Below are 14,995 nucleotides of genomic sequence, written 5' to 3'. Positions count from 1 at the left end.
GTTTGGTGTGCAGGCTTGTGATGCTTTGGCCAAAATATCTAACTAAAAAAACATATTTTATTATTATTAGTATTAGCATTATTATTAGTACTGAAGCATTATTTCTTGTAATTATTACCATGTATGTTCTGTCATTTGGATGTAGCACTGGGCACACCCTGTTGTTTGCTATATTCACATGCCACAGCTCTCTGGCACTCTATGTGACATTACATATAGTCAAGATTAGGTGGGTGTGGGCGTTTGAGCTTGCTGGGCTTGTGTGTTAATTAATTTCTGACTGGAATCTGTTGTATGGAGTTGTGGCACCTCCCCCAGAACTCACGTCACCTCCCCCTTTTTAATGGTGGATCTCATTTTGCTGCAGGTAAGGAATCTATTATGGTTCTTCCCCCTCATACAGAGGTATTGGGAACAGATGCAGTGTAGTGTAGGACTTGCACTTATTATGGCTTACCTTGACGTTTGGTGTGCAGGCTTGTGATGCTTTGGCCAAAATATCTAACTAAAAAAACATATTTTATTATTATTAGTATTAGCATTATTATTAGTACTGAAGCATTATTTCTTGTAATTATTACCATGTATGTTCTGTCATTTGGATGTAGCACTGGGCACCCCCTGTTGTTTGCTATATTCACTTGCCACAGCCCTCTGGCACTCGATGTGACATTACATATAATCAAGATTAGGTGGGTGTGGGCATTTGAGCTTGCTGGGTTTGTGTTAAATACAAATATAGAAATAAACCTTGGCGCTAATGTAAATAATTGAATCAAGTGTAATGAAGAAATAAAGTCCACAAAGGATATATCAAAGGTGGTTGATGAAGTGTCCTTTCTTCTAACTGATGATAGAGTTGAAATGGACTCAGTCCTCAATAAACGGTGTAAAATCCCTCCTTGCAACAACTGCTATCTTATGCAGTGAAACATAAAGCAGGGACACAGCATTGCGCAGTACGTTTTAAGCAATGAAGCCCTCCTGTGTAAATGTCCCAAATGAATGCCTACTTACTAGAAATAGGAAGTCAGCGTGCAGAGAAGAGAAACTGTATGGTGAGCCTTCCAAATTCAATCGTGTTCCAGGATAGCACGAACCCCACATGGTATTCTTGGTAATGTCTCTGTAATATCAAAGCATTTGTTAGAGGTGCCTAACCAGGCTAGAAGCCAATGTACAGTCTCTGGCAGTCCCGATAACACCGCATGTGTCCCGTGTAGTTCCAGCGCACAGCGATAACGTCACTGCCCCTGTGGCAATTGGATGATCAGTCCGGCACCTCCTTAGGCTCTTCCCTGCGCGTTTCGTGATGGGGAACGTCACTTCTTCAGGGGATTGTGGAGCCTCACCAATCCCAATGTCTTTAAATAGCCCTAAGTTAACCCTTCAAATTCTGGGATACCTTAAGGTATAGCCAAGGTGAATGAACTGATATCACAATAAAACGGTGCCAGTGGGTTTAAACATACACCTGGATCCGGGAGGTGTGTATACATGAGAATGATTGGAATCATAAAACACACCAAAAAAATGAATAAAATATAAAATAAGAATGGAAAATAAAATGGATACATAGAAGAAATCTGCAGCAGAAATGCTAATCACAGCATTGCAATAACGTGGCCATTTAACAGGGGTCTCAAAGAAAAGATGCCAAATCTAAGTCAATTTTCAGTCCTTTGGGGGAGAGAGTTTTTAAAGTGTAGATCCAGAATGTCTGTTATTGAGAGACCCTCTGTAGTCTATTTCCCCCTCTATCATTGACTTTGGGGCAATCTATACCAATCTACACCCTTTCATTTGCTATATTCACTTGCCACAGCCCTCTGGCACTATGTGACATTACATGTTGTCAAGATTAGGTGGGTGTGGGCGTTTGAGCTTGCTGGGCTTGTGTGTTAATTAATTTCTTACTGGAATCAGTTGTATGGAGGTTGTGGCACCTCCCCCAGAGCTCACGTCACCGCCCCCTTTTTAATGGTGGATCTCATTTTGCTGCAGGTAAGGAATCTATTATGGTTCTTCCCCCTCATACATAGGTATAGGGAACAGATGCAGTGTAGTGTAGGACTTCTACGTATTATGGTTTACCTTGATGTTTGGTGTGCAGGCTTGTGATGCTTTGGCCAAAATATCTAACTAAAAAAAATATTTTATTAGTATTAGTATTAGCATTATTATTAGTACTGAAGCATTATTTCTTGTAATTATTACCATGTATGTTCTGTCATTTGGATGTAGCACTGGGCACCCCCTTTCGTTTGCTGCAGTGGAAGTGCTGTGTGCTTGGTGATAATGGTGAAAGGCGGGGTTGCAGACCTGCCTAAGACATGCAAATGAGCATACAGTATATTTCCATTTGCTTTATATATATATACAAATTGTTGATACTGTTCTGTGGCTAACTAAATGCTTTTATTTGTACGAGCTTTCGAGATACAGGGATCTCTTCTTTGGGCAATGTTACAAATATATATCTACTAGATCACATAACGTGCTCAAGATACTACTGAAGAAGGTCCTTCTGGGGACCGAAATGTCAGGCTATCGATTGTTTATGGAGCAATGACTACTTTAGAAATATACTTCTTTGTCCAGTGCTGCTATCTTGACCACTTTTTGTGATCTATCACAGGGGTGCACAAACTTTTTTTGCTGCGCCCTCCTGCCTGCTCTCCTCTGTTGTGCGGCCCCCCTCCTTACCTCGCGCAGCATCAAATGACGCCGTGGGGTCGTGTGACATCACGTCACGTGACCCACAGTGTCATTTGATGTCACGTTACAAGGCAACCGTGACGTCACATGACTTCCCAGGGTCATTTGACTCCACGTTGCCATTGTCACGCGTCCTGAAGCCAACTGAATCCCGGTAAGTAGAGATTGCAGTGACCTTGCGCGGTCCCCTGGCATTTGATTTAAAAGCCTTGGGAAGGCGCGGGACCTCTGCAACCGCTCGCGCCACCCCAAAAAATTATCGCACCCCCCCTGGGTGCACCCCCAGTTTGTTCACTACTGATCTATCAGATTGTATCTATGTTTCTATCATGCACTATAGGTAACTGAGTGCGGACATTTTTTCCTCTGACTCGAGATATATATCTATGTCATTTGTCTAAACTTTTTTACCATACGTGTTGTCACGTTACGTGACCCGTGACATCATTTGCCGTGTGTGACATAACGTCACATGACCACGCGGCGTGATTTGACGCCGCGTTGCCATGGACACGAGTCCTGACACCGGCAGAGTGAAGGTAAGTTTAGAGTTGCAAAGGCCTCAAGCGATCCCCCGGCATTTAATTAAAATGCCCTGGGGAAAGAAAGCGTGGCCCCCCCCCAGAAAAATCTCGCACCCCCCACTTTGCGCGCTGCTAATTTAAGGCAACTTAATACACATCAGATGTATCCTTGATAAATCAGATTCAAAAAAATATACAGAGGTTCATTGGCTTTTTGGAATGACAATATTAATTGTATATGAGAAGGAGCAGAGGAACCTAGTTCAAATCCCGGTGTCAGCTCCTTGTGACCTTGGGCAGCTCACTTTATCTCCATCACCTCACCATCTCAGGCACCAAGAACATAGATTGTAATCTCATCTGGGCAGGGACAGTGTCTGTAACATTCCTGTGTGCTGCGTAGCGTGCACTATACTGTAATTGTGAAGCGCTTAGAAGTCTTATTGGGAGAAAAGCGCTATAGGAAATAAAGGTGTTATTATTATTAAGAAAGCATATCAAAACACCTGTTTGTGGTTTGAATTAACTGAATTATATATTGTCAAGATTTTCGGAGCTAAACTTCTTCAGTCTTTTCACCACTAGGGGGAGATCGAAGTTCATGAAAACAGGGATTTTATCCTGTATTTGTAAATCTACAGCGACCAGCATGTCACTTTGTGGGCTGCTTTATATAAGGGCATGGGACAAGTGCACAAACTAATACATCGAACAATAAAAAGCGCCACGTTTTAATGCTTTAACGATTGAAAACACAGTAAAACAATGTTGCACTGAACATGAGAAAATGTGCAGGCGTTTAAGAAAGTTTAGCTTGGAAACCTTGTTAGCCTTTTAGTAAGATCGAATCTATTTTGAAACATTGTTTACCGACACAAAGTTTGCATCGCTACACGTTTGATCATATAAACAGATACAGTACTCTGACATTGAATAATGTTTTCTAAATGCCAATTGTTTCATATTTCATATAAAACATAAGTGCATTGCTAAAGTAGTGGTATTGTGCAGAAAAACCTAATCCTAAAAAAGCTAATACACAGGGAGGCTGTGTATATATTTTTTTCTTCTTGGAAAAGTGTAAGTTTTGCAAATGCAAACAAAGTTATGAATTCTGAGTACAGTACATCAGCCTTCGGTGGATTGCATGCACAGTCTATGCGCCTGGAGTTTGTTTTTCTTTCTTCGGTTCCATACAGTATAGCTGGCAGCGTGAACTTTCATTGTTTGTGTGTCCAAAAAAGGAAATGTTACATTACTCTGCAGAGAAAAAATTTGATCAAGTTTATAGATAAAAATAAAGTTGTATTCTGTTGATATTGTTAAAGTTTTCGACACAAAGTCAATGTGTATTTGCAACAAATAAATATAGTTGATCTTTGTTTTATAGATTTAAAAAAAAATAAAAAAACATTCCTATTCCAGAGAATTAAGTAAGGACGGCATGGACAACATAAGAAATAGTTTTGGGATAAGAATGATTTTTGTCAGGAAGACGAATTTCAGACAATGATTTTCTTTTATTTAAAGAGTAACTTTCCTGTAGATTAGATTGGTAATAAGTACCCTGGGAGGTGCTGACTTTCCTGTCCGTTCTCCATTAAACTGCCTGCTTCTCATTTCTTCAGCAGACAATGGTATAAAGGGCTCATATACACAAGAGCCACGCAGAGGGACCAGATGCTATTAAATAAGCAATCGGATTTTATTTCACCTTAATGTTAATCGCCATAAGCAAACTCAACCAATTTAAAAGGTCATTAACATTTAGCATATTAATGTATCTTATAAATAGATAATATAAATATTACCTTAAAACGCATGGCTGTGTTTCATAATATTATTTATATAGATATAGATATACATTGGTTGCTAGAGGATACCTCTGATGCCTAAATTAACATAAATTAATGTAACAGTTTAAGAAAACGTTTTTCCTATATGTTAAGGTGTCCCTTCCTTGTTTCTGGTAATGTATATAAATGGATAAATGGTTCAGTTTTTGAATAGTTTCTGACTATATGAAACATCATAGTGGAGAACTAAAAACCAATGTGGTGGATATATATATATATATATATATATATATATATATATATATATATATATATGTATGTATATATGTATATATGTATATATGTATATATGTATATGTATATATGTATATATGTATATATGTTTATGTATATATACATATATATATATATATATATATATATATATATATATATATATATATACATATGTATATGTATATGTATATGTATATGTATATGTATATGTATATATGTATATATATATGTATATATATATATATGTATATATATATATATATATATAGATGTATATATATATATATACACACACTACATTGTTTTATATTCAGAAACTATTTAAAAGCTGTATCATAATATACATATATTTTGTGTGTGTGTTTTGTAAATGTGTATATTTAGTTTCTGGTCTGCTGTCCCACAGCCTGAATGACGTATTATAAAGGTTAACCTAAAACAATAGGGATAGTGTATTAAACATACAAAGTGCACCGAAATGTTAATAAGAGCTATTTGCTATGTTGTTTTCCTATTGGAAAAGTTCAAACATGACACCGAATTCCAACTCCAGACTGTTATCCTTCCTCAGTTTAAAGTGGGATTTACATGTTTGCACACTTCCCTGGATAATACTACATTTAGACACTGTACATAAGAAAGCTGGAGGAAAGGCATTCTGACTTCAAGATTGAACATTAAAATGGGAGCCCGAGGGGAAAGCTCATGCAACAGCACCAATTTCTTATAGATACATTTGCATTCTAAGCGATTTCTGCCTTTCTTGGATGGAACCCTGTATTTATTTGGATTTCAGAAAGAGGATAAAATATTGACTTTTTTATTTTATTTATTTAAATGAGGGGAGTGTGGATTTTCTGTCTTTTGTTCTCTACCAATTCCCGAGACACTGTTTGTAATAGTCCAGGAGTATTAAACACGTTTATCAAGATCCTTCTTCAATCAGATAATCCGTGTCCAAATAAAGTACACATTTCTGTTAATCCTAGGGTAGAAACTAATTGAGATATTTTTGGGCTAAAACTAAATTAATTACTATATAAGAAAAAAACATGTGTACACCATGTGAAATAGGCAGGATAATGTAAGGCTTGATGTCAAAGTGAACAAATGTATTAAACGATATGTTGCATTTTTCTAAACACTCATTTTTGGCACATCAGTTTGTCTTTTCCATGTTCATCGAAAATACTTTTACATTGATTTAACACTCCATCACTGAGGTATGGAATCATTAATCCACTATAACTTTGAGCAACACACAACATGAATCATTCATCAAAAAAAATAATCATTGGAATCGCCTTTACAATCCTCCAATCGACCAAATATCAATTGGATCAAATATCCCATCCTATCTACGTGCAGAGATATAATCATCGTTTAAAGGTTCAAACACAACAACACAATCTGGGACGAGGTGTGAGGAGAGTCCTTTATTGATGGTGCAGAATAGCATATAAGAAAGAAACTCATTCAAGTGCTCATTCCAAATGAATCCAGTAAGCACTTAGACACTGATGTCATTACAAGTCTGCAACAAATGAGGAACATGTGCTTTCAGTGCATTGAAAATAATATTTGTTTCTATTTTGCCTTTTCATGGTAGTGGCTGCCTGTGCAGTGCTACTGTAACTCATTTCTTACTCTATTTCATTTGCCTGCTATTTAGATGTTGTTGAGTGCGTGAGCCTGCTATGAAGACTGTCAAATTAGTTCAGTGTTTTGGTATTTTTAAGAATATCCCACTGCGAAGAAGTTCATTCACAATAAGAGCTAAAACATGTCATTACAAGTATACAATGTGTGATTAGAAGAACATTATTACTGTAGCATTCATACAAGTGGCTCGCTGTGGACGAAACCATACCACTGTCCTATCTTCATTTGATATTTTAAGGATTGGGAGAAATAAATTCACCCGTTTACATCTGTGCTAAACCGCTTTGGAAAGTGAAGCTGGTTTAGGTGCCCATGTTGAGAACATGATGGGTGCACAATGAAAGAACAGATAATTAAAATGTAAAGAAGATCAATCTCTGAAATAGGCGAAACATGAAATACAAGATTTTTTTTTTTTTGGGGGGGGGGGAGATTTTATGCTTTCATTGTTTTTATGTTGCTGAAAAAAAGATGCAAGTGAACATTCCTGAAACTTAGAAATAAATAAATGACCGGATTTGAGTTGGTATATGTGAAATAGATCAGATCCGTAAGGGTTACTACCCTGTGGGAGATTTTTTCTTTCTTATCTGCATAACATTGACTCAAGTATTGTATTTTTTTATTCTGCAGCGTAAAATTGAAATCATATATATAATTTCAATATATATGCGTGTAAATAATATTATTTATATGCGTGTGTCACAATATTACAGTATATGATCGAATTAGCCAGGTTAACTACATTGTTTGTTTATGCACAACATATGTATGATTAACTAATTTACCCTGTTGAATCAGGGACCAGGCAAAAACCTTATGTATGTATTGTGACTCATCTTCTCTTGAGGTGTACATAATTGTTTAACACGTTACACATTATTTTCTTACACAAATCGCTGTGTGCCATATGGCATTTAATTAATTCCTTGAAGTGAACCCATTTACTATGCAGTCACCTTGCATGAGATTTATTTCGGAACATACTGGACGCAGGATTTGTCATATGAAATAAAAGCCCTTCTCTCGGGCAATATGAGTCGTTTTGGAAACCAGATCGCATTCTCTTGACAAAAGTGAACTCCTTCGATTTACTTTACAAGATAATTTAGTAAACGGGCATCAATGATCACACTCCCACAAAATAAAACAGGCTAAAAAAAAAAAGTGTGAAGTGCCAGAGGCGCGCCTAATATGCAAATTATAGAACGCCTCGCCCAAATGGTTCTGAGCGGCGAACCAATCAGACAGCGGGGTTGGCTCTTTAGAACGTCACTTGCTTCCAACGTCACAATCGGTCCTGTGCTGTAGGTGATAATGGCCACTCCACTGGTGTGTGACTGACAGCTCAAAGTTGTGTCTCCCTCCCCTCTGCTTAAGGAGGTAGGGAGTGATGAAAATATTGTATTGCCTCTGAGAGCTTCATCTGAGCTGTCAGACAGACAGGGGGAGAGTTAAAGGAAGAAGGTGAAGAGGAGAGGGGAGATAAAGCCCGAACTCATTCTGTGCAGAGGAGGGATAGAGGGGAGAGGAGTTTAAGGAAGGGTGGCAGAAGCAGGTGATCTGAAAACTCATTCAAAGAGCTTCCGTTGCACAATTTGCTAATTTGGGGAAAGACTGTCATTATATTAAGGAAATAGAGAAAAGACACCAAATAAAACAGAACCACTGGCTGCTAACATCTTAGAAGTTGTTGCACAGTTTATCATGAGAAGAAAGGCGGTGGTAAAAGAATGACTATTGTCACATGAAGGCTGGAGTCTCTGCTTCATCTTAACTGAATCATTTCTGCTGCAGCGCTGAAAGAGTCCTCATCCAACCTCAGCATCCTCTCTACTGCTCTGAATCCAGATGATTTCTTTTTTAAAGGAGGAGGGAAAAAAAGATCTACAGTTCCCCTGCAGCTGATCTTGTTCAAAAGAAGACCAGAGCAAAAAAAAAAAAAACTAACTTATTTTGTTAAGAGAGAAAAAACATACTTGCACTCTGGTGACACCAGCAGTCCTTTAGCCTGAAGACCAAGTGGGAATTTTGTGACTACGTCTATGCTGAGTCTCTCCTTGGCTGGCACCGGGTGTTTGAGCACAGACCTGCCTTTCCACAGCTGGGAAACCCCTTGTCATTTTATATATGGTCACTTTTATGTGATCAATTGCTAGAAAATCAAACAACAAACAAACCAACAAAAAACGTGACTGCTTTGCTCCTACTTTGAAGCACAGTCTCGAGGACAAGGAGCACCATTGGACACACAGCTGTATTGACACTGTTACTCGTTACTTTCCCTGCCTCTCCACCACACCCAATGCACTGAGGCACTTGACTTTTTGCTCTTGCCTCGTTGGCCCTGCGGGTCGCTGTCCAGGTGCTGGGTGCTGTAGGCGGCTTCCCTCCCTCCCCACGGCCTGGTGATGTTAGCGGTGGGGCAGATGGATGGCACCCGGCAGAGCGCTTTCCTCCTCAGCAGCCCTCCCCTGGCCGCCTTGCACAGCATGGCAGAGATGAAAACCCCCCTATACCCAGGTTACTCCCTCCCGGGGCAGCCCTGCTCCTCCTCCGCCTCTTCTTCATCCTCATCGTCTTCCTCCTCCCCATCCCCGCCCTTGGGGTCCCCAACTCAGGCCATGCTAAAGCACCCTTCCTCTTCATCCCCTTGCACCGGGGGGCTTTCTTCCCTGGGTACACCTTCCCCCCAGTTCTCAGTGGCCACCCCTCATGGGATCAATGACATCCTGAGCCGGCCGGTCATGTCCTGCCTGCCTTCTTCCCTGGTCGGTGCACCCCTCACCCCTTCCACATCTGTCTCCTCTGCAGCCGCGGCAGCAGCAGCTGCGATAGCCTCCACCTCCTCTCCCGCGGGGCTCCTGGCTGGCCTCCCCCGCTTTAGCAGCCTGAGCCCTCCTCCGCCACCCCCTCATGGGCTATACTTCAGCCCCAGCGCAGCAGTGGCTGTGGCCCGCTACCCCAAGCCCCTGACAGACCTCCCAGGGAGGACCCCAATCTTCTGGCCAGGCGTGATGCAGAGCCCACCCTGGAGAGATGCCAGACTCACCTGCGGCCCCCGTGAGTACTGCACCTTTGCACTAGCTTACGGGATAGTTGGTAAGAAGTTACTTGCAAGTTGTAGAGTTACTTGGGGATGATGGAAGAAGTAGACTAGGGTGATGTTCAGGGAGCAGAAAGCTGTGTAGAAATGATGGAGAATGGGTTTACGGGAGGGTGAGGTATTTGGGGTATTGGGTAGTTGGGGACTGAGACAAGGTGCAGTGTATATCAATTTGAAAGGGTTGCTGCTGATTGGGAAGCATTTAGCGAGAAAAAAAAATGGACATATGCATATACTCCTGTATATGAGAGTGCAGAGTTGAGACACAGAGCTGCCACTTTTTTAAATGATGTACATTGCACGATCATGCAGGAGGTGAGGATTTATAAACACAACTGTGCTTTCTATTTGTACATGATGTGCTTCTAAAAAGAGTTGCTCTCATTTCCAGTTAATCCATCAATTAATTCCTTCACTGCGAGGTTTAGGTATCGGGTATATAGGGAAAAAAGGTGAAATTTACATGGTAGAAAGTTAAACTATGACAATTCATTTAATACATTTCCGGAGATAGACTTTAAATTATGCTTAAAAATCCCACGTAATTATCGTTGTGTATTTCAAACCAACTAATAAAAAATAGGTTATTTTTTTGTGAAGGTACACACAATAAATTAAGCTGAATTTATAAGAATATACACAGTGACGAAGTCTGGTGTTTTTTTTTGTATTAGAGAGTTAAGCAGGATTGTAAAATACTTATATGAAAAAGCATGATATTTAACGATGCCTCTACATTTTTCAGTCTCACTTGCAGTTTAAAGTTATCTGTTTATTAGAAAAAGAATTAGCTTTAACCAATGTGAAAAGTGCAATTTTAGAATAGTGCAAAATAGTATGTCCTACTTTGTTTCACATTTCCTTACTTGTCTTTAATATGTGCAAAGACAAAAACAAATCTTACCAGTCATAGCTAGAAGTGCAGTAACACACAAAATCACAAAATGTGCATAACTAAGTGTAACTGAAAAGAGCAATCAAATGGCATATAAATAATGTAGAATAATGTTGCTCTCTGATGGAATGTGCCAGTGTTGTCGTATATTCAACACTGCACTGGCCAACATCTGGGTGGTATTTTTTATGTACCGTGGTAACGGTCATACATCCCAACCTAGAATATATATATATTAAAATCTAGGTATATCTAGGAATATATATATATATATATATATATATATATATATATATATATATATATATTTGCACGCACAATTATTACATTGTAGCTATCCCATTTAAATTCCGTTTGAACATTTCCCAACACTAGTCACTGTGCCACTATTGACCATGCACTATATATTATCTTGCATTCGTTATATGTACAATTCATTTCATTACCTTGTCTTCGTTGTTCATTTTGATCTGTACAAGGATTTGCTATTGTGTTGGTAAATTGTGACGCGCAATATTTGCCTAGGAATATAATTTTAAACAATTACAATAAAAAAAAAAAAAACTGTTTGGCTACACGTGATTAAGCACTTTGTGTTATTAATGAATCCTTTCTTATTATGTTATTATTAGGGCTTTGATTGTTGAAGAGATTATGTTATTTTAGTAACCATTCTAATTTCTTACAAATTACCTGACCTAGGAATTAGCGTTACTCATTTGTATTTAAACAAATTAGGACATTTCAACAGGAATAATCAGCATAACGCTATCTAGCTTTCTGTAACAACTGAGTAAATATGTATGTGTATATATATATATATATACATACATACATACACATACATATTTACTCAGTTGTTATAGAAAGCTAGATAGTGTTATGCTGATTATCCCTGTTGAAATGTCCTAATTTGTTTATAGTGTGTGTGTTTTATAAATCAAGTTATATTTAATATTCTAATACTAGTGTATTCATTGTTATTGTAACAATAATGCGAATAATAATAGTTATAACTTGCATTTGGACATCCTTTTCCTATTTTTGTGAATGAAATTGTAAGTCTGTCCGTGTAACTCGTGCTTTCAGATCATGGCTCGGTGTTACTTGATAAAGATGGAAAGAGGAAGCACACACGGCCCACGTTTTCTGGACAGCAGATATTCGCTTTAGAAAAGACTTTTGAACAAACGAAATACTTAGCCGGTCCAGAGAGAGCCAGACTGGCTTATTCACTGGGGATGACGGAGAGTCAAGTCAAGGTGAGTAGTCACTGTAGTCACTGTCCAGATAAGAGAATTAAATACATTTTCCTCTTACAGTCTGCAGGAATAGGACAATGTATCCCGGCCGTGCAGAATTGTTGATATCTATATAAAATGGTATTGCAAGTTACTACAAACAAACTCAAACGAAACCAACACTTGTTATCTTAAAATAATTTCCTATTTTACATAAGTGATCCCTTCCATCAATGAATTAGTAAAACGATAAATTATAATGTAAAATCAACAGCGTGTGTGTGTGTGTGTGTGTGTGTGTGTGTGTGTGTGTGTGTGTGTGTGTGTGTGTGTGTGTGTGTGTGTGTGTGTGTGTGTGTGTGTGTGTGTGTGTGTGTGTGTGTGTGTGTATAAAAAAAAAAATATTTAAAAAGAAAAACACAGATTGTCAGAACTATGGATATATTCAGATACGGAATTTAAGGGTTATGCAAGGAGATCTTTACAAACTGATACAAAGAAACTGAACAGAGAGACAGGGACAAAGGGTTCAGTAACCTAGGTTGCTTTACTGCTTTGCCAAACTTGTTTCACTTGTGTGGGAAGCCAACACAAAGTGGATATCATGTGCAATTTTAAAAGAAATATATTTTTTTAGTGACTAGCAATTCAGATATGTCACCTGTTCCTAGTGTAGGAATATATGTTTTATGTGTTGTCTCTTCGTTATCGGAATCCACTAATTTGTCATGGTAAATGTCTGATTGTGAATAAATTACAACCTATTCGGTGATCCCATCCATTCTTCTATTATTCTTCTTGAATTCCCAAGATGCCAGTAAAAAAAACAAAAATACACACCTGTTATGTAATGTGGCACTAGTGCAAAACACATACATAAATAAAAAGAAAAAGAAAACAACAAGTTGTAGAAAATGCGATTACTAAGGGCTCCATAAAGCTTTGCCTTTCTTAATTTACAATTACCATTGATATATTATTTTTCGTGGGTTATATCAGTAATGTGCCCCTTGAACGACTATACTGTATGTTTCAAAATTAGTTTGTGGTTTCTGCACATTGCAATTGCCCCATATTATAAATACCCTTAGTTTCTTAATCTGGTAAATGTGCACCTGTTTTAGACTATTTTTTTCAGATGGAAATTTTAATACAAGGTCCCAGTAGTCCTTAAACTATATTAAAGTGCACACTCTCCCTCCTGTATTGTCGGCGCACTGGACTGGGGCATAACACATATCAGGTGTTATTTTCTAGAGTACCGGGCTACAAAGGTGGGGGAAACCAGTGCCAACGAATTGCACCAGATTTATCAAAGCAAAATATATAGTCAATGAGTGTATATGTGTGTGTGTGTGTGTGTGTGTGTTGATGTTTTTGCCCAAATTTTGAAGCATGGCGGTTAAAAAAACCTACTTAAATGAATGATAATTAAGCAGTACTAGTAGTTTGAGAATAATGAAACAAAATTGTTAATGCCATTAATAATAATAATAATAATAATAATATAATAATAATGTAATAATAATAGTACACATATTAAATACAAATCTTCCTCCAATACATCACAAAACAGAATCAAAATGATGGACACTGAAAGATAAGACAAAACGCTTAAAAATAAGCTAGGAAATGTGTTCTGAATTTGAATGTGTCATGCTGGACCTGGCAGGGTTGATATTGTGCAACTGATGATAATTGTGATGGGCTCTGATTGGCTTCCCCCTAATTTGGATATCACAGCTCACCATAATTATCATGTTAACACAGCCTACCTGTGGCACATGATCCATTCATTACAAGATGCTGCTGATAGCCTTTAAGCGGAAACAGGTGCAATTTTGCTGTTGAAGGCGATTGGTGAGGAAACAAAAGAAAGCCTGCATTTCTGTACATCCCCTCCCCGTGTTCCTGACCAAATTACCTGGCTCTACCTGACTCTCTGCCCTGTAGACAACAGCAACGAAAACATATTCTTCTTATAACCTATACTGTACATTGCTGGGTAGGGCTTCCAATACGACTGCACTGAAAGTGTTTAGGTCTTTCAGAATGCTACAAAAGTGGGTCTTTGTAATCAGTGCAAAACTGGGTGAAACATTAGCATGGTGCGAGGCACTTCTATTTTTTATTATTGTGATTTTTAATAGACTTTGTTTTTGTTGTTGTCCATTTTGACTTTGATATTATTAGTGATGCTATTGCTGGTAATAACAAGAACACACCACGGAGGGTGGCAAGTCATGGTGTGCCTGTGTGTTTAATGCACGTTGTTGGATTCTCATGTGCAGGTCTGGTTCCAGAACAGGAGGACCAAGTGGAGGAAGAAGCACGCTGCAGAGATGGCCACTGCCAAGAAGAAGCAGGACACGGAGACAGAGAGGCTGAAGGGGGCTTCTGAAAACGAGGAGGAGGATGACGACTACAACAAGCCTCTGGATCCTAACTCAGACGACGAGAAGATCACCCAGCTGCTGAAGAAACATAAGTCAGGCAGTTCCCTGCTCCTGCAACAGTCTGATAATGACAGCTCTTCTTAGAGGACTACAGAGAACCCATGGACTACAGAGAACCCATGGGATGCAGACAGAGAACCCATGGGATGCAGACAGAGAACCCATGGGATGAGACAATTGGAAGGGACAAAACATAGAGAGGAATGGGAAGAATCAACTGATCTCAAGATCTTCTGGTGAACATCTTCTGAATATCTGCCCTTCACCTCCCCTCCTCTATACTCACAGCACTGCGCCTCTAACCAGGGCGAAATAAGACTT

At 38.7% G+C, this 14,995-nt stretch overlaps 1 protein-coding gene across 1 annotated transcript; it reads left to right on the top strand.

Moving 5' to 3' along the window:
- The first annotated feature begins 9,387 nt into the window (after positions 1-9,387).
- Positions 9,388-14,758, top strand: NKX6-1 (NK6 homeobox 1). The gene is made up of 3 exons (XM_075577504.1): positions 9,388-10,039; positions 12,067-12,239; positions 14,510-14,758. The coding sequence occupies exons 1-3, from the start codon at positions 9,388-9,390 to the stop codon at positions 14,756-14,758; spliced, it is 1,074 nt and encodes a 357-aa protein (XP_075433619.1).
- Positions 14,759-14,995: the final 237 nt, after the last annotated feature.

The sequence above is a fragment of the Ascaphus truei genome, chromosome 1 (assembly GCF_040206685.1).
Source record: "Ascaphus truei isolate aAscTru1 chromosome 1, aAscTru1.hap1, whole genome shotgun sequence".
NCBI lineage: Eukaryota > Metazoa > Chordata > Amphibia > Anura > Ascaphidae > Ascaphus > Ascaphus truei.
Note: the sequence above shows the minus strand (reverse complement) of the source record. Positions and strands in the feature narration are given on the sequence as shown.